Source organism: Pelophylax lessonae (genome assembly GCF_965119305.1).
Source record: "Pelophylax lessonae genome assembly, chromosome: 1".
In the NCBI taxonomy this organism is placed as follows: Eukaryota; Metazoa; Chordata; class Amphibia; order Anura; family Ranidae; genus Pelophylax; species Pelophylax lessonae.
In genome coordinates, this window is record NC_138768.1 from 787,862,441 (window position 1) to 787,883,452 (window position 21,012).

The window sequence follows — 21,012 nt, forward strand, 5'->3', positions numbered from 1 at the left end:
AGGGTCCTGTACTACTTTGGGGCGACCTGGAGTGACCTGCATTGACTTCAATGATATGAAGTCCGTGCATGCCGCTCCGAGGTCGCGGTGCGCGCTTTGCTCCGCGACTTCACAGGTCGCCCCGGCAAGTCGGGTCGCCTGTATGTGAACCGGCTCTTATGCATTCTATCCTGAACTGGACACATTTTGATCTTTCTTTGGCCAGCTTAAACCAGCCCCTTCTATGAGCACTTTTACTAATTTTTGTATCACTTGAAAGTATTTGTTGTAACTTCCATAATTCTATTCACTTGCTCATCCATAGTTTGTATTATAAAAATATATTTAGGCCTCTTGCATCATGGTACTAATGTTCCAGCATCTGCTTTTTTGGACATAATTTCAGGTTTTTGTTTTGTTCGTATTAGCGCGTATTTATGCATGTTTGCGCATTCGTGCACATAATGCATTCCTAGGGAAAATGTATTAATAGTGCAGCGCTAGTATATACATCAGCCCATTGAGTAACATATAATCTTCAAGACTTGTAACTGGTAGATGTTATAAGAGGGAAAAGAAGAGTCCAGAAAGGAGCCGTCACCAACACCCATTCACACTGCCTCTTACCCCTTAGTGTAAACCCCCAATCATGGAAGGTCAATCGAGCACTGTAATGATAATCCTGGAGTAATGCTGCTGGATCCGATAACCAACTTCTCCCACATGGAACCATAGGCAGCTGCCCACAGCGCCCTCCCCAGTCTCATACGATGCAAAGGTATAAAAGGGGGCATATCATAGTGTAGTATGTTGATACTACAGGGATGTATATGGATGATCTATATACTAGTGCTGCACTTTTTGTAACATTTGTAATTTTTAAGCTATTAAAAAAGCTTAAAAAATTTTTAAGCTATTAAAAAAGCAAACTTCTATTTAAACAGCTCAGAACTAAGCGCAGCTAACTTTGTGATATATGAAAATGTACTAATATTTATGGTCATAACGGTGCAAAATACTGACCGGAAATGCAGATTTGTTTTATTTATATATATATATATAATATAAAATGTATTTATTTTTTTACTCAAGGATACACAGCGTTTGTTTTAAACAATGGGCTGCATTTTAGATCAGTAAAAAAACTACTGTACTAAGCTTTTTCAAGCTGCAGTGTACAAGAGTCCTTAATATTTGATATTCTTGTAGTGACCATGTGTATCTGATCCTGTATGTTACTATTCTATATGGCCAGAGATCTGTGGACACATTACCATTACAGTAATGTAAAATGTTGGATGCCCCATTCCAGATCCATAGGCTTTAATAGGAAGTCGCCTGCTGCACTACTAATATAACCATCTTTACTATTCTGGGAAAGCTTTCTAGAAGATATTGAAGGATGTCTGTGGAAATGTCTGCCTGCTCAACCAGTGTTGGACAAGAAGACCTGGCTTGCATTTAGCACTACGTATCATTTTATAGGTGTTCAGTAGGGTTGATACACTATGCAGGCCACCACACCAAATACCTTTATAAAGCTGGCAATGTGTGCATGGGATGGGCACAGTCATGATGGAACTGAAAGGGTCCCCCCCTACTGCTACAAGCTTGCCAGTAAAGATTGCTTAATTTTATGCACCTGGTTTTGGAATGTTATGTCGAACAATCTCATATGGATGTAATGGTGAGGTGACCACAAACCTTTGGCCATTAGAGACTTGTTTATAACAGAGAGCAGATAACGCTAACCACTCCGTAATTGCACTAAGTCACTACGCAGACCGTAGCCCTTGTCTTTTGTAAAATATGGACAGCAGCGTTTAGCCAGTGATGCCCCATGGATTTCTATTTGCCTAAAAGAGAAAAATTGAACTCCATAAATGTAGGAGAGCCGGTCTTATGGCTTTGACAGGTCACATAACTGCATACCAGCTTTTTATTTTATTTTTTTTAGAAATTTAAAGTATTTATTAGTTTTTATTTTTAACATAAACATATTTTAACACAAACATGTTATACTTACCTGCTCTGTGCAAAGGTTTTGCACAGGGCAGCCCTGATCCTCTTCTTCTCGGGTCCCCTGCAGCCGCTTGCTATGAGGGCACTGGTGCGTTCTTGCTCTCAAACCCAGCTCTGTGTCCATAAGACACGTGGAGGTGTGGCTCGCCCCCCCCCCTCCCTCTTCTTATTGGCTCACTGGCTGTGATTGACAGCAGTGGGAGCCAAAGGCTACCGCCGATATGTTTCAGCCAATGAGGACAGCGAAACAGACAGAGAACAGAGGGAACTCGGGTTAGTATTAGGGAAAACTGTGGGGGGCAGCAGCACACATAAGGTTTTTTCCCTTCATGCATAGAATACATGAAGGTAAAAAACATTTCAGCCTTTACAACCACTTTCATTTTGTCCTGTTGCCATCCTTCCACTTCAAGCTCCAAAGCAGGTGAAGCACAAAGCACATTTTTAAAGTACACCACTGTGCTTTTAAATGAGTACTATGGTGTACCTTGCTGAATGACTTCTCAGATAAATCCAATTACAGAAGATACAATATTATCACCTATACCAGGGGACCAAACTTTTGAAACAAGGGGCCAGTTTACTGCCCTTCAAACATTAGGAGGGCCTGGACTGTGGCCAGTGGGAGTAGAACATTTCCTGGCAAGGCAAAAAATGCCATAAGCTCGGTGGTCAGTGGGAATAAAAAAATTACATCATTGGTGTCAATGTGAGGAATAGTGCCCCATCATTGGTGTCAATGTGAGGAATAGTGCCCCATCATTGGTGTCAATGTGAGGAATAGTGCCCCATCATTGGTGTCAGTGGGAGGAATTGTGCCCCATCATTGGTGTCAATGTGAGGAATAGTGCCCCATCATTGGTGTCAATGTGAGGAATAGTGCCCCATCATTGGTGTCAATGTGAGGAATAGTGCCCCATCATTGGTGTCAATGTGAGGAATAGTGCCCCATCATTGGTGTCAATGTGAGGAATAGTGCCCCATCATTGGTGTCAATGTGAGGAATAGTGCCCCATCATTGGTGTCAGTGGGAGGAATTGTGCCCCTTTATTGGTGTCAATGTGAGGAATAGTGCCCCATCATTGGTGTCAATGTGAGGAATAGTGCCCCATCATTGGTGTCAGTGGGAGGAATTGTGCCCCTTCATTGGTGTCAATGTGAAAAATAATGCCCCATCATTGGTGTCAGTGGGAGAATTAGTTCCCCATCATTGGTGTCATTGGAGGGAATAGTACCTCATTGTTGGTGTCAGTGGGAGGAATAGTGCCTTGTATCAGTGAAAGGAAAGGATAAAGGCAAGCAAAGGGCCACACCCGGCCCGCAGGCCATAGTTTGGAGACCCCTGACCTAGACATTATATTGTTTTAAATCAATCAGAGCAGACTGATAGACCTGAATTGAGAGAGAAGAGCAGTAGAAGCAGTAAAGCAGAATCACTATACAGTATTGCATGACTGTAAAGGAAGCACAGCATGTTAATGAAACCTTTTTAAACATGTAGCATATATTATCTTAAATAAACGAGTCTTATTTCCTGATATACATAAAACATTTTTAAAAAGACTATACATTACCTTTTAAATGCTTCTTGCCTTGGCTGTGTATTCAGAAAGTCCTTTTAGCATAAAGTTGTAGTATTTTACTGTTAATATAGTGCCGTGGCTATGGAATATTGCACTAAATTAATAACATTCTGTACAAAAACTCATTCAGCACTCCACACAATCATTCTCTTTTAAAATAATACCTACATCATTTCCCATACAAAAAAAAAAAAGGTTATTTATAAGAAACAAAGCATAATGTTCTTAATGGAAATAACTAATCTCATACGTGTTAAAAAGCTATAATATAGCTATGTAACCACTGAGTTCTAATATGTGAATGCTGTCTTATGCAAGGCAGCATGAAATTGCTGGCATTAAATAGACCACTAAAATTTAGTGTCCCTAGACAGCCATAAAAATACAGTTTGAGCATTCAAGATGTTTCAGTTCATAGTGCAAAGGAACCATTTAGATGCGAGTTGCAGCACATTGCATGGAAAAAGAGGACTGCTGATGCTAGTTAACCATTTTATGGCCAGAGGGCACAATATATTTCAGGCCGCACATGCCAACAGCAATGCTGTGTGTATAAAGCAAAGTGGGTGGGATTTAAGAGGCCATAGAGTGCTATAAGTGCAGATTTAAGTGCCAGTAAACTTACATTACATCTTGGTTTGTTTAAAGGGCCAGTTAGCAACAACTGCCCACACATATACACATATGTACTATTTGTGTTTGGTGTAGAGAGCTTTTTTTTTTAGAGTGGAAGATGCCTGGGACAAAATAGATTTCTGATTATGCGATACTCTTGTTTAATACGCTACTATAGGTATATTAGGGTGTTATTAAAACCTCCTTTATATAGGGTGGATTTTTGTATTTGTTTTTGCATTGTAAATCAATAAAAATCTTAAAGTAAAAAAAAAAAAAAACCCTACTATAGGTAAAAATATTGTATGTAAATGTATGGGGGTTTATACTTCTATTTAGAATGTGGATTTTTTTTGTGTCTTTTATGAACCACTTCAATACCGGGCACCTTCACTCCCTTTCTGCCCAGGTCAATTTTCAGCTTTCAGTTCTGTCGCACTTTGAATGATAACTGCGCAGTCATGCTACAATATACCCAAATGCAATTTTGTATCTTTTTTTTTTTTTATACAGAGAAAGCTTCTTTTGGTGGTATTTATTAACCACAAAAATTTTTATTTCTTGATGAACTAAAAAGACCAAATATTAATAAAAAAAAAAAAAAAAAAATAAGTTTTTGTTAGTTTCTGTTATATATTTTTGCAAATAAGTAATTTTTCTTCTTCACTGATGTGCGGCACTGATAATCAGTGCCCTGATTATTATTATTATTATACAGAATTTATATAGCACCAACAGTTTGCGCAGCGCTTTACAATGTTAGCCCCCGTTCACACTGGGGCGACCTGTCAGGCGACCTGGTCGCCTGACAGGTTGCCGTAGGTCGCCTGCCATACAGAAGCTATGGACCCGTTCTAATAGGAGCGACACAAGTCGCTCCGACTTAGAAAAAGGGTCCGGAGCTTCTTTGGGGCGACCCGGAGCGACCTGCATAGACTTCAATGTTATGAAGTCCGTGCCGGCCGCTCCGAGGTCCTGGGTGGTCGCCCGGGGAAGTCGGATCACCCCAGTGTGAACGGGGCCTGAGGGAAGACAATACAGTTACAATACAATTCAAAACCGGAGGAACTAGAGGGCCCTGCTCGTTAGAGTTTACAATCTAGAAGATTATCAGTGTAAATAATGTACTCAATGTGTCCTGATAGACTTGCTGGTTATCTGCTCACCTTTTCTGCACACAGAGACAGCGTGCGAGGAAAGAAATGCTGATAACTGGCAAGTGATTGGACACAGCTGATCACATGGTAAAGGGACAGTTTGATTGGCCTTTTACCGCAGTCTGTATTCAGCTGTGTCCAAAGGACACAGCGGTCACAGAGTGCGCCCATTGAAGAACTGGAGAGCTGTGCTGTAGCCATCTTTTGGCCATAGATCAGGCAGAAAACTGTAATATTTCTATCCACATTTACATGTAGACCAGGCTGCCTAGCAAAAGTGGCAATTAGACCCTGTTCACACCTGAGCGTTTTTCAGCTCCTAAAACGCTCATCTCTGAAGTCTCAAAATGCCCAACAAGCAAAATCCCATTCAATCCAATGGCCCCTGTTCACATACGAGCATTTTGTCGCTTGAAGACAAATGCCTGAAGCTCGAAAAAGTACATGAGCTTTTTTTTGGCAGATTACAAGCGTTTTTGTTAGATGTCAATGCCTGCCTCCAAACACCTGCAAAAAACACCCAAAAAAACACCTAAAAATGACATGCTCAGGTGTGAATGCAGCCTTACAGTCATTGGGACAAACCATAGAACACTGGTGAAGTGCTTATAAAAGTCACCTTGTTATGGTTTTTAAACTTTTTTTTTTCCTAAACATCAACAAAAAAAAAAAACGTTGCTGTAACTCCTTAAAAAGTATTAGCAAGAGTTGGCCTTTTATTTGTTTGGCCCTTACATAAACTATATGTCCATTAAAAGCTTGGCCATACCCTGATCAAATTAAGGCCAATTCCTCTGAAATTAAAGCTGTTGATGGCCCTGTTGGTCCCACTCAACTTGACAAAAGTCAATTTAGAAATTGATTAAACCAGGTGGAAAATTATTGGCTGAACAGGGACTGCAATCTGAGATGCAGTTATTTAAACAGCCATGGGTGCTGCGGCTGTCTGAACACAATAGCTGGTAGTGAAGATTCCTTAATCCACGTTCTTTAGTGTGGATGGATGAATCTTCAATTTCTCTTGCTCATTAGATGTGAGGGTACACCATATTACCAAAAGTATTGGGGCACCTGCCTTTACACGCACGTGAAATTTAACGGCATCCTCATCTTAGTCCATAGGGTTCAATGTTGAGTTGGCCCACCCTTTGCAGCTATAACAGCTTCAACTCTTCTGGGAAGGCTTTCCACAAGGTTTAGGAGTGTGTCTATGGGAATGTTTGACCATTCTTGCAGAAGCGCATTTGTGAGGTCAGGCACTGATGTTGGAGAGAAGGCCTGGCTCGCAGTCTCTGCTCGAATTCATCCCAAAGGTGTTCTATTGGGTTGAGGTCAGGACTCTGTGCAGGCTAGTAAAGTTTCTCAACCCCAAACTCGCTCAGCCATGTCTTTATGGACCTTGCTTTGTGCAGTGGTCCAAACCATTTGGTGGAGGGGGGTGATGGTGTGGGGTTGTTTTTCAGGGGTTGGACTTGGCCCCTTAGTTCCAGTGAAGGGAACTCCTAAGGTGTCAGCATACCAAGACATTTTCAAAAATGTGATGCTCCCAACTTTGTGGGAACAGTTTGGGGAAGGCCCCTTCCTGTTCCAGCATGACTGCTCACCTGAAGCTTTAGTAAGAATGGTATTGCGGTGTAAAAGAAAATATACAGTCCAGTCTGGGACAGAAGAAGAGCTGTTATGGGCCACGAGTAGGCTTCTACTGTGTCTACTGTGTCCTAGTGTTTAGAATATGGTCAAAGACCACTAAATAGTCTGATCATCTTTTTGAAAGATCAGTTAATCTTTATATTTGAAGCCCTCCCAGCTTCAGATTATCTTTCCTACTACAGGTTTTTTTTTTTTTTTTGTAATAATCTTTGATGCCATGCTAAAAGGATAAAATGCATGTCTAAAATAAAGGGTCCTCTGCAGAGAAGACCTTTTAAAGTGGAGTTCCGGCCTATTTTGCAACTTTAGTGATTCCTGGAGTGCTCGCTATGCTGATCAACAAGTGGAAATTTTCAATTTTTTTTTTCGGGGACCCCTTACCTTATTTTCAGGGCATTTTTGATTGTACTTAATCCTCCCCCCTCTGTGGCCGCTGCCACCGACATCACTTCCGCCTTTGCATTGCATCCTGGGAGCTGTTTTTCATCACTCCCAGGAGGCTGGAATCAGGAAGAACTCCCAGAACACTCCCTGGAATCAGGAAGAAGGACACAGCAGATTACACTTCGGCTTCAGATGCCCACATCCAAGATGCCCGCGCCCAGACAGCTTTTTTAAAAGTAAGATTTTGACTAAAATCCAATACTGTACACCTTGTAAGTATGAGAATAGCGGTTCTATAAAGGGTGATGGATTAGTATTATAGGGGTATTTTTAGTTAAAAAAGGTATTTGAGGCCGGAACTCCGCTTTAATACTTACCTCTTTTGTTGCCTGTGCTGGCTTAAAGCGGTAATATACCGCTTTTTTCCACTTTTTAACTACAGGTAAGCCTATAATAAAGCTTACCTGTAGGTACAATTAATCTCTCCTAAACCGACACGGTTTAGGAGATATTTGCACTGCATGCAGCTGCTCACCCGGAAGAGACGCCGAGGGATCATGTCAGCTCCCACAGCGGTGTCCGGGGGTCCGTGTCGGGGCTTCGTTCTAAGGTAAGTAATTCATAATGAGCTAGTATGCGATGCATACTAGCTCATTATGCCTTTGTCTTGCAGGGTTTTTTTTTTTTTTAGGTTTACAACCACTTTAAGAATCTTCAGAATTTGGTAGTGTTGATTTCCTGGTCCCCCGCTGCAGCGAAGTAGTAACCTAGGGCAGGCCTCGACAAATCCCGGGCGCCAGGTCGCATTTGCGACTAGAATTAGCGACCTGGCGCCTGGGGTGCCCTGCAGGATGTGTCCTGTCCCTTTTGCACCCCCCACCTCCTCTTCGAGTTCACGGACTTCCGCGGCGTCCAAAAATTTAGTCCCCGGCTTTTCGGCCTTCTTCTGTGAGATGAGAAGCTATGGGAACTGACGCCCTCTTGTGGTGGCCGGGAGTAATGCATGTTCTCAATGCCAAAGAGGAGAAGAGAGGGAATTTTTTTAAGGCTTCATCTCTCTGTCCAGTTACCTTTGCTTAAAGGTAAGTGGACAGGGAGTGTGGTTATTATTATTAATTTATTTTTTAAATGTAAAAAAAATAAATAATTTTTTCTTTTTTTTTTTTAATTATTAAAAAAAAAATAAAAAAATGTTTTTTTTCTTTTTTTTTCAATTCTTTTTTTTCCTCATCGCCGTGCCACAGCCGAAGGCCCCTTTCACACGGGCTGTCTGATCAGGTCCGCCTGTCAGTTTTTCAGGCAGACCTGATCGGACCGTTCAGTCTCCTCTATGGAGCAGTAATCTGCCGCCATCTGACCATGCCCGCCAAAAACAGACGGATGGTGGTTCTATTTTCTATCCATCCCGTGGATCGGATCAGATGGCATCGGATGGAAAGAGACCGACAGTCTGTTTCCATCCAATTGCGCTATAGAGGAGAGTGGGGTTCTAGTCCTATTTATGTGTAAATTTAGTATCCGTTTTATTAAATAAAGCTTGGTTGTTAGTTTAAAAAAAAAACAAAAAAAAAAACTGGCTCCTAACTTTTTTAGCTGGCTCCTAGATTTCAGGCAAATTTGTCAAGCCCTGACCTAGGGGCAGCACGAGGGATTACAGCACTTCCTCTCCTGGTGAGTCTTGTTTACTTCCTTCAGCTTTTGTGGATGTCTCAGGAGAAACCTCATGGATGGAAGCACAGAGGGCATCAAACAAAAAATTTAATTTGGGATTGTTTCTTTTAAAAATCAGCCACAGCCTAAGTAGAAAAGCCTACCAGCATGCTGCAGAGAAGGGCCCTCTGTGGAGGTGCAGTACTCTGAGGTCCAACACACTCTGTGCTAAGACAGAGCTGTCCAATTAGCAGGAAGCATGACCTTTGCTGATTGCACAGCTATATTTCTGTGCCTAATTAACAAAGGGCTTGGGCCTGGCATATGGGATGCGAACTACCTGCCAATAACCTGGCTGACAGCTTATTTGCCTCTTTTTGCTCATGCAGTGGACACATTACATGGGCAGAGCCAACCTGCATATAGGGAGGGAAATCTTTGATCTGCTTATATGCCTTGCTGTTAACCCTGGCAAACATGGGGTTAACCTTTCTTCCCGCTCACCCTCACCTATCATGGGGGTGGGTGGAGGAATCTGGAGAAAGCAGCTGCAGCTCTCCTGCTCTGTGCAGTGTCTTGCATAGCACAGGAAAGGAGCAGATTGCTCCTAATTAACAAAGGGGCTTGTCCTTCATTAGTTGGGTGTAGGATCTGCTCCATTTTGTTTGTTTAGAAGCTTGGCGCAGGCTTTATAAATAAAGCCTGCACCACTCTTAATTCCCCCATTGTTTCAGAAGGTCCCTTCTTTGACAGCAGCAGCTATATTTATACAGCAAATCCCTGCTGTCATTTTGACAGTAGTAAATGGCATTAAATGGAAGGGGAGAAATGGTGGTGCGACAGAAGTATAGGGCATAAGAGACACACCGTGATCTTGGCCCATACCCCACATATGAATAATTGGAAAAAGGAAAGAAAAAGATGGGGCTTTCAAGGCTGGCAGTCCGTATCTCGGATACATTTCAGGCTCACCTTGCCTTATAGTGCAGGGATTGGCGGCTACTATAAACTGACCAGGGGGAACCTATTTTGAACATATCTGCCTCATGTTGCTACTGGATTATATATAGTTGGAGTATTTGGCTCTGTTGCTACAAAATATTAGGATATGTATAATCCCAATGAGAGGCCCCAACCTAAGTTGTATGCTGGTAATGTGGTAGACTAAGCAGCTACCAAGACCAGGTTGGCATAGGTTGGAGGTATTTTCCAGTATAAATGCAAGCATTCGTAGATGCATTTTCATACCTAGAAGACCACAGTATCACTATTTTGATATTATCCTATGGGCATTGCCGCGGCAACCTGTTATTGTGGTCAGCCTGATCGATTGGTCCGTCAGTCTGTTCTGCCCGCCATGGTCCGATTCGCAGTGAGAAATATCGGTCTGTCTTGGTCTCTCTGGCCCTGAGGAAGCCTTGTGGGAAACGCGTCGGCTTGCTCGGGACCCTTAGCCCGTGCTCCATCAGAGACCCCAAAAAACATCACCATCTGATACCAAGTAAGGTATGGTCCCTTATGGGAATTTATTTCTACACATGCCTTTCTTTTTTCTTTTATATGTTATGCATGGCTTTTGCCCTTTTGATGTACATTTTTTAACATATGTTTAATAAAAATGTGTTTTCTACTAATTGTGTGATATTCATGATCCTCCTCCTCCCATTGGCCTTGAAAGCCCCATCTTTTTCTTTCCTTTTTCCACACTTTGTACTTCGATGGCAGTTTTTTGGACATGTGTAATATATCCACTGTCAACTGGGTTCATGCAACTGCATAACAGTAGGTGCAGATGATTGAGGCCTCCTTTCACACTTGTGTGACCTGAAGCAATGCCTGTGTAATCTCGAGCTCTTTGGATCTCAAGTCACATCAAAGTCAGACCAAAGTAGTGCAGGGACTACTTTGAAGTCGCTGCGACTTGAAGTTGCACCGATATGTAAGGGTACTCATTGCAAATCATGGGGTACGAATTGTCATGTGACGTTGCAATTCCAAGTCGCACAAGTGTGAAAGGGGGCTAAAATGTTTTGCTTTTGCAACTTTTCAAAAATATCAACATTGAGCTATTTATTATTATATATTAAATACTTATTTATAAAGTATAGACTTTGCTATTTATAAAGTATATACTTTGTTTTTGTTTATAATGACACTTAAGTTCGAAAAACGAGTCTTGAGGTTTTTCAAGTGATTTTAGCAATGGGTTTTACCACTGGAAAAACCACCCAAGATGTTTTTTTTTTTGCATATTTGTCTCCATGCACACACTTTTCAAAACCTTAATATCTCTAAATTAGGCGGTTGAGATTAAGATACCTTTTTTTATTTTTTCTTACTTTTCCCTCTCTACCTGCCCTCGGTATACCATGAGTACAGGAGGGTCCTGTGACGCTTTGCAGAATAATACCAAAGACCCTGCGACAGTGAAGGCGTTAATTGTACAGCGGTGTTTAACCCAAATCACATAAATATTTTCGGAGACCATTACATGGCAAATACCGCTCCATTCTGGAATGCTTGTAACCCAGCGCTCTGTGTAGTCTAGATGCAGTCACTGTGCACATTTTATAGCTTAGTACGGTGGACCACTGAATTGGGAATAACAGAAAGAGATCTGCTAGGTTCACAGACAAAATACCTCCAGGAAGTTTGTGGGCACCAGCCAGCAGAAAGGTCTCCACTGTGCAGAAGATATTTTAAGCCCTTCGTGCTAGAAGTGGGCAGGCGCGTGTTTTCACTTACATATTGGCCGTGCAGCACTTAAATTTTAGGTTAACCAAAGAACCTAGCATAATTTTATGAGTTTACAAACTGAATTTCAGGGTGGCATTATACCAGTAATCAAATGATCCCCATCCTTAATCACAGCTTCAGTTTTTCAGCTGCTCTTTTTTTTAAAAAAACGATTAATATTTGAAATATTTATACTCACTTTCTATTAATTCTTGATGACATTTTATGTGTTTTTTTAGAACAAAACTCACAAGCTGAGCTGATTACCCTGCTTCTTAAAGTAGGGTGGCCAGACATCCCCGGTCTCCGGGGACCGTCCCCGGACTGAGGACACTGGCCCCGCAACAAGTTTGTCCCCGGATTCAGTCCTGTGCTTAGCACTCTGTGTATTATGCAGTCCTGTGCCCAGCGCTCTGTGTATTATGTAGTCCTGTACCCAGCGCTTTGTGTATTATGCAGTCCTGTGCCCAGTGCTCTGTGTATTATGTAGTCCTGTGCCCTGCGCTCTGTGTATAATGCAGTCCTATTCCCAGCGCTCTGTGTATAATGCAGTCCTGTGCCCAGCGCTCTGTGTATAATGCAGTCCTGTGCCCAGCGCTCTGTGTATAATGCAGTCCTGTGCCCAGCGCTCTGTGTATAATGCAGTCCTGAGTCAAGCGCTGTGTGTATTATGCAGTCCTGTGCCCAGCGCTTTGTGTATTATGCAGTCCTGTGCCCAGTGCTCTGTGTATTATGCAGTCCTGTACCCAGCACTCTGTGTATTATGCAGTCTTGTGCCCAGCGCTCTGTGTATTATGCAGTCTTGTGCCCAGCGCTCTGTGTATTATGCAGTCTTGTGCCCAGCGCTCTGTGTATTATGCAGTCTTGTGCCCAGCACTCTGTGTATTATGCAGTCCTGTGCCCAGCGCTTTGTGTATTATGCAGTCCTGTGCCCAGTGCTCTGTGTATTATGCAGTCCTGTGCCCAGCGCTCTGTGTATTATGCAGTCCTGTGCCCAGCGCTTTGTGTATTATGCAGTCCTGTGCCCAGTGCTCTGTGTATTATGCAGTCCTGTGCCCAGCGCTCTGTGTATTATGCAGTCCTGTGCCCAGCGCTTTGTGTATTATGCAGTCCTGTGCCATTTGCCAATAAAAAAAATGTCCCCGGATTTAATTTTAAAAATCTGGTCACCTTATCTTAAAGAGGCCCTGTCGCTACATCTAGCCCTCAACTAAATACAGAATGGCAATCTGTATTGGGTATAAGCTGCCTGCTGCAACAGTTTGCAAGTTTGAAGCAAAGCTTTCAACTAGAAAAGTGACACTTCTTGGAGTTTTGGATCATGAGACTTTTAGGCAGCTCGCCTCACACTTTTTTCCCAACATGTGATGTCATTGATGTGTTTCTGCTGGAAGCACACAAAATATCAATATGGAAAGCTGCTGCATATTAAGACTTCTGTCTTTATCCACTGGCAGCAACTTTCAGTGCTGGTCTTATGAGATTTGTGCACTTCCAGGAAAAAAACAGTATTGACCTCCTAGAGGCTGATGGGGTGGGGGCATTTTGGGAGCAGCCTGAAAATCTAATATTCTGACTCTCTATGAAGATTTATCTGCTTAGAACTTTCTGTAGCACAGAGCACTTCTATAAGTACACCCAATTCTGATTGCCTTCCTGTGTTCACTTGTGAGGGTAGGATGGGTATTTGTGCGGGAACCACCCATTTGTGGTTACATTCCCCTCAGTTAATACCCTTTTTTGAGTTGCTGTGCATGCCAAGCAACTCAAATAGGATGATGCTGTGGCAGAGCTGCATGATTTAATGTTAAAAAAAAAATCGCAATCTCGATTCAACCTCCCTCACGATCTTAAAGCGGACTTCAGTCATTTATTTTATTCTTTCCATCTATTAACTGCCGAGCGGCGATCTGCGTTTTTTTTTTTTTGCGGTACTGCGACATTGGGGCGGACAGATCGGACCCTTGACTGCTATTTTTGACATTTATGGGGGTACCAGTGACATTACTGCAGTAATCAGTGCTATACATATGCACTGTTACTGTAAAAATACACTGGTAGTGAAGGGGTTAACTTTATTTGAGAGGGAGGGGCTGTGTGTGTCCCTAGGGGCGTGATTCTAACTGTGATTGGCTGTGGCTTGAGCTGTAGGAACAATGATCAACGGTCCTACATAGTAGAACCGTATGATCAGTGTTTCTACACAGGGGAGAATGACAGGCGGCTTGTTTACACTAGCCGCCTGACTTTCTCCCTCTCCACCGACGATCGCAGAGTGACCGGCAGACATCGGGTCCGTGACCGCGGCGGCGCGCACTCGCTCCCCAGAGCCTCACAGGCTAGTGACGTATATATACGTCACTTTGCCTGTGAGGGGCTGACCGCCGCAGTATATCTACTTGCGGCGGTCGGCAAGTGGTTAAATTATGCAGTGCCGATTCTCAAAATAGGGCCTGGTCATTAAGCAGGAAAATCTTCCGGTCTTAAAGTGGTTAAAGTATGACATTGCTTCCGCCGGCTTTCCTTCTTCCCGTACTGCATCCTGGTGCCATCTTTTCCCAGAAAAGTGATGTGCACGCACCTTGCCATCCACATGATGTAAAAGAAAATGTGATCCACATTCTTCCATTTTTCCGTAGTCCAGTTCTAATACTGATATGGCCCTTGTAGGTGCTTTTGGCTATGGATGCATGTCAGAATGGGCACCCTAACCAGTCTACGGCTAAACAGCCCCATACACTTTAAACTTCGATGCCCATTTCTAATGCTTTTACCACATCAGCTTCAGGGAAAACATGTTTATTTGCACCTAATATAAACCCTCCAACTTTTAGATGCCATTGTAACAAAATAATCAAATAATAAAAATAAAATAATATATAATAATAAACATAATATATAATAATATAATAATAAAAATAATATATAATAATAATAAAAATAAAATAATAAAAATAATAATCAAATAATCACTTTACCTGTCAGTGGTCATAAAGTTATGGCTGATTGGTATGTACTATGAACTGTTCAGTGGCTGCTGAACTAATGCTGATTTAAAACCAGTTTCCTTTGTGGTGGACTGACCCTTAAACCATTTATTATATCACTTTGATTTTTATGAGATTTCTGAATTTCTGGACACCTTTTTATATTGCTATGGGGAATTCAGTAGAAGAGGGAAAAAGAACATTGGCAAAAAATCCAAGTGAGAAATGTTTGTACTGTGGGGGCAAAATCTTAGCAATGGGGAGATATTCTTGCCAAAGTTTAATAAGTTGTGGAATGATTGTATCCCCTGGAATCTATCCACATCAGAGCTATACGTTTAGGCTGAACCTATCTATCCACATCAGAGCTATACGTTTAGGATGAACCTATACTAAAATGAAAAGACAAATTTGTCTCCTGATGCAGGATTTTCCCATCTGCGTGAAAATTTCTCACCAAATAATGAACAGTAGAGAAGAACAATAAGTCTAAAAATCCTTACATGCCGTTTCACACTCTAGCGATGTCAGACATTGCATGTGACTAGTACCCCACTGCTATGCAAATCAAATTCGATGTATATGCAATTCGAATTCAGCCATACAGATTGTATGGCTGAATTTGTATCGCATTCAGACCAAAGTCATGCAGGACCCTTTTTTGGGTCCACACCAGAATCAGATTCACACCAATGCGATCCGATTCCTGTCCGAATTAACAGTTCGCACTGCGATATGCAAACTAATCTGGGGGTGTCATTAACTTTGTATTGACACTCCCAGCACTTGCTTGTAGTACCTTAGATTGTAAGCTCCTTGAGGGCAGGGACTGATGTGAATGTGCAATGTATATGTAAAGCGCTGTGTAAATTGACAGCGCTATAGAAGTACCTGAAATAATAATAGAACAGTCAAAGGATATTCTGTAGCATAACCTCATTTTTTTTTTCTATTTTTTTTTTTACTTAAAAAAAAAAAAAAGTTGCAGAAATAGGAAACACAATATATCTGAGTTTTATTGCTTAGTACTACATCTGTGTTTTTTTTAGCACTACAGACTCATCTAGTCTTGTTCATGAAGAATCCTTCTTTTCCTCGATAGCATAAATACTCGATGCATGATATCATTTTCTGCAAATGGATTTTATTATAAAGTAAAAGTGTTATAGAAAGTCAAAGTATGCATTTTGAGTAAATGCTAATGGTTGGCTATGTATCTGTTTTTTTTTTTTGTTTTGTTCGGTTTTATACTCCCTGTGTTAGGGGCTTAATTGTACTAAAAATATATATATTTTATTAATAAAGAATTATCTGATTTAAAAACCGCTCTTGATTTTATTTTAAGAGGGTTCGATTTATTGGTTAATTGAAGGGAAAACTGTAATGGTTTAGGTCAATCTTTAAACGGATGTTAAATATCTGTTTTTCGTTCCCGTACACAATCTTTTACAAATAAGTAAGTAATCCTGTGTTAAGGAATTTGTTGGGCATCCATTAGAACGTTCCCCCTCTTCAAAAGAGACACTCATACCTTCTAAAGCACACTGTTCTGGTTGATAGATTAAAGAGCAACCCCAGGAAACCAGTTAAACCAGTTAAATCACTGCTTGCTATACAGGGAAATTTGCCGTTGTGCTGAGGTCATTATTTTATTTTAGGTGCCCAGTCCCAGAATTAGATATTTTTTGTACAATTTTCTGTGACCAGAGGAAACCTACATTTTCTTATGATCCCCAATGGCCCTCTCAGCGGTCATCTACCTGCTTGCTCTGTGGATAACTTATCAGGCTGATAACATGTCCTTTAGGCAGTGGCGATGGCAGGGGGGTGCTTGGGTATGGCAAACACCCCAAAAAATTCTAACATCCCCATGGAACCAGCAGCCAGCAACCACCATAGTCGGAGTCTGCATTAAAGAAGAATTGGCTGGAGTGAGTCTGGGACTTGACTGTATGGTTGGTCCCTGGAAAAATCCTGAGGTCACAGCTTTTGATACTCAGTCTATAGTTCTGGGTGTCAAAGTGATTTTTCATCCATCTTTCTAAGGCCCCTTTCACACATACGGTCCGTTCAGTTCTTCAGTTCAGTCACATCAAAATGTATCAGTTTTTCATCCATTTTTCATCCTTTGTCATCCGTTTTTCATCCGTAGTCATCCGTTTTTCATCCGTTGTCATCCGTTTTTCATCTGTTGTCATCCGTTTTTCGTCCGATCCGTTTTTTTGACGGATGAAAAATAAGGCATTCATCCGTTTAAAAAAACGGACATTGACGGAAGCGGATGAAAACGGATGTTAACTGATGATCATCCGTTGTCATCCGTTTTTTACATAGAGATACATTGATGTCCGTTTTTCATCCGTCAACGGATGGATGAAAAACGGACAGCATGTGTGAAAGGGGCCTTAGGGCTCTTTCACACGGTCCGCCTCCGTAGGCGGATCCGTGCTGCTCAGCGGGGATCGATCCGCGATCCCCGCTGAGCTGGCGGATGACAGCTCCGTCTCCGCTTGCAGTGCGGAGAGGGAGGTGTCACAGCCCCCGCTGCTCTTTATGGGAAATCGGATGAGAGCGGACCGCCTGTCCGCTCTCATCCGATTCTATCCGATCCCCAGGACGGATGGAAAATAGGGTTTCCATCTGTACGGATTTCACGGACAGGATCGGATGCGGATGGCAGCGGGTGTCAGCGGAGGTGTCTCCGCTGACATCCGCTGCCCCATAGGGCTGAATGGGGCATCCGATCAGATCCGCCTAAAAAACTGACAGGCGGATCTGATTAGACCGCCCATGTGAAAGAGCCCTTAAGAGCAAATTCCTGTTGAATTTGGTACCAAGAGAAAATGGTGTTGGTCAGAGAGTACCTCCTGAGTCCTAATTGCTAAGCTGGCCTGCTGTCTGCCTATGTACTTTGTACTTTTTATTTTTTTAAGGCTTCTCTGCGAGCTGCTAGGGCTGGTAATTAAAACAATATGGTGCCCACAATGACCCCAATGATTGTACTATTGACACCAGAATGCCACTGTAGTTGCTTCTGAATGCCACAAATCTACATGTATGGCAAATGTACTTTGGCATTGTAACATAACTCAGCCGTTGGGAATAATTTTAGAAGTAGATCGGTAATATTGATAAAAACTTGTAGTGTCCCTGATATTAGTGGCTGCCAATGGGTGTTTTAATGATGTAAGTTGCTGGGGGGTTGACGGGAAGATTGAAGGAAAGAGCAGCACAAGAGAAGCTGAGGAACGGTTTGTGGAGGAATGCAAAGTGTTGGTGGCTAGAAGCCAATTTTATATAACATATTGTGCTATAACCAGTAACCAAACTTACTCTGATAGTAGGGTGGCCTGGTGCACCACTGCTGTACCTGGGTTAAAAAGTAAATAGTATTAAATGTAAGCATTTCACAGCTCGATTCTTAAATTGGCCTGGAGTGTCGCCCCAAATCAAAAAGATATTTGAGCATATTCTTTTATAATGCCAGTCTGTGAAAATCTGTGAGCTTTGCCATGTATCATCTAAAATGAGAATAAATACCAGCATTAAGACCGGTCCTACTCCTTGGGAGGCTCTATATTTTACACCAGTTTTAAGGTTTTGGTGAATGTGGCCTATTAACCACTTCTTCTGGACTGGAAGATTTTCCCCCTTAACCACTCTAAGACCAGAAGGATTTTCCCCCTTAAAGCGGAGTTCCACCCTGGATTTTTTTTTTTTTTAATACCCCCGGGACAGTCAGGGCTAGTGCATTCCACAATGGCTAGCCTCTGATCTGTCCCGGGTTGCACTTACCTGCAAGACGAAATACTTACCTTGCAAACGTCTTGTCCAGCGCTGCCATCTCAGATGTGGGCAGCTTGAAGCCAGCGCGTCCTCTTCGGCGTCTTCTTCCGCCTTCTGTGGTCCCACGATGCTCTGCGCCGGCCCCGACGTCACTTCCGGGTCGCGCGCGTCACCCCTCCACAGCTTCTGGGCATGCCCAGAAGCTGTTTAGAAGGGGATGACGCGCGCGACCCGGAACTGACGTCGGGGCCGGTGCAGGCGCAATGATTCCTGGGAGCTATGACGTCCAGCTCCCAGGAATCATTGCAGAGCCAGGAAGTGACGACGGGCCGCGGCCGAGGAAGGAGGAAGAAGGAAGTAAGGTAAGTATATTTTCTTCGCTACGAGGTAAGTAAAAAAAAAAAAAAATATGCGATTATCCATTTCTTTTTCAGGTGACCCGGAGCGAGAAGATGGAGGTAAGTATAAAAATAGGGTGGAACTCCACTTTAATGACCAGGCCATATTTTGCGATTCAGCACTGCATTACTTTAACGGACAATTGCGCGGTCGTGCAAAACTGCACCCTAATAAAATTGATGTCCTTTTTCCCCACAAATAGAGCTTTCTTTTGGTGGTATCTGATCACCTCTGCAATTTCTTTTTATTTTTTGCGCTATAAACAAAGAGCGCCAATTCTGAAAATAAAAACCCAATATTTTTCACATTCTGCTATATAACATTCCCCCCCAAAAAATTTAAAAATCCAAATTTTTTAAGATTTTAGGCCAATTTGTTTTCTGCTACATATTTTTGGTAAAAAAAATCGCAATAAGCTTATTTTGATTGGTTTGTGCAAACGTTAGGTCATTTTTATTGTGTTTTTTTTTTATTTTTTTACTAGTAATGGCGGCGATCTGCGATATTTAGCGGGACTGTGACATTGCAGTGGACAGATCGCACCCCTAACTGACATTTTTGACACTTTTGGGGGTACCAGTGATATTACTACTGGCAGGGAAGGGGTTAACACCTACGTCGTTTCGCAAAGGAGGGCCGCCTTGACGCAGTGATCACTTAAAAAAAAAAAGGGGGGGGGAGGCATTTATAATGTTTCTTATTATTTTTTTTTTTTTTTATATATATCTATACAAAAATGCTTTGCATTTCATTGCTATTTTAAACAGAATAGGTTGTTTCACAAGGTGATTGTTTACAATCACTTTAAGGCCTACAAGTTGGAAGTCTCTCTACTGTTAACATGCTTTAAAGAAGAGACCGAACAGAATATTTGTAAAAGTTGCTCAAAATTTGGAGACTTTCTTTTACCGAAGAAGCAAAAACGAACAGGAAACCATCATTACTTGAAAGTAGAACTACCGGTAATGTTCTTTTAGATTTTTCTTCTAACTCTGTGAACATTACCTTTTTTCTTTTGCCTTCATCTGTAGAAAAGAAAATAGGAATTGTGATGGTAAGAGTTATATTAATGTTTTCCTTTTTTTTTTTTTTTTTTTTTTTTTTTTTCCTTCAGGAAATTTAAATGTTACTCTTCAAGTCTGGGACATCGGAGGACAGACAATAGGTGGCAAAATGCTGGATAAATATATTTATGGAACACAGGTATGTTAAACCGAAATAAGTCAGTGCGTTCACAATAAATATATATATGTGTGTGTGTATATATATATGTATGCATATATGCATATTATTGTACAAATGAAATGTCTTTACTGTGTTTTTTTAGAAATGCATGTCAAGAAAATTGGCTTCAGTGTCGGGGATCTTATCATTGTGGTCTAGTGTTTATAAAATTTATTTTTTCATTTGTAACGCAAAAAAAAAAAAACAGTGGTTATAAAATACTACCAAATGAAAGCTCTATTGTGAAAAAAATCGAAACTTTTTATTACAGTGTACAGTGTTGCATGAGTAATTATCATTCAAAATTGACAGCGCAAAACCAAAAATGGTTATAAAAACCCAATACGAATACAATCGTTAGATGTTGTGGCTGCATCAATTTTCTTTTTTTTCCACTTGGTTTTCACCTAGTGATCCGATAAGTGACACACCTCCTATATTAGTGAGAGACAACTTTGGAGGAATGAACAGGAGACACAGCAGAATTGTCAGTCTGGGGGGGACGGGAGTGTTAAATGTATTATCAAATTTAATTACAGTAACAAATAGAAGCCAAACTCCAGCTTACACCTTTACAATCAGTTTTGCTAGAATAAATAAAGGCTGATCATTTTACTCGCCCCTGTCACTGTTAAATGGATTGTCTTTTCCATGTAAACTCATATATTCTGCTGTAGAGCTTGAGCTTGTGAAAAGCAACAGACTTACTGGCTAGATTGCCATATAAAAATATAAGAAAAAAATGCCTAAAAAAGGAAACCAATACAGCCATAACATCTAAGAATTGGTAAGCTACAATATAATCAATGTTTAATACTGCTTTAACCACTTCCCGCCCGC

The 21,012-nt window shown here is 41.6% G+C and overlaps 1 protein-coding gene across 2 annotated transcripts in view; it reads left to right on the forward strand.

The window, feature by feature from the left end:
• The window catches only part of RAB28 (RAB28, member RAS oncogene family), a 198,967-nt gene that overhangs the window by 53,125 nt on the left and 124,830 nt on the right, over positions 1-21,012 (forward strand). For both annotated transcript variants that reach the window (XM_082257172.1, XM_082257171.1), the window contains exon 3: positions 20,063-20,151. In XM_082257172.1, the coding sequence (XP_082113298.1) occupies positions 20,063-20,151 (89 nt within the window). The remainder of the gene's footprint in view (positions 1-20,062; positions 20,152-21,012) is intronic.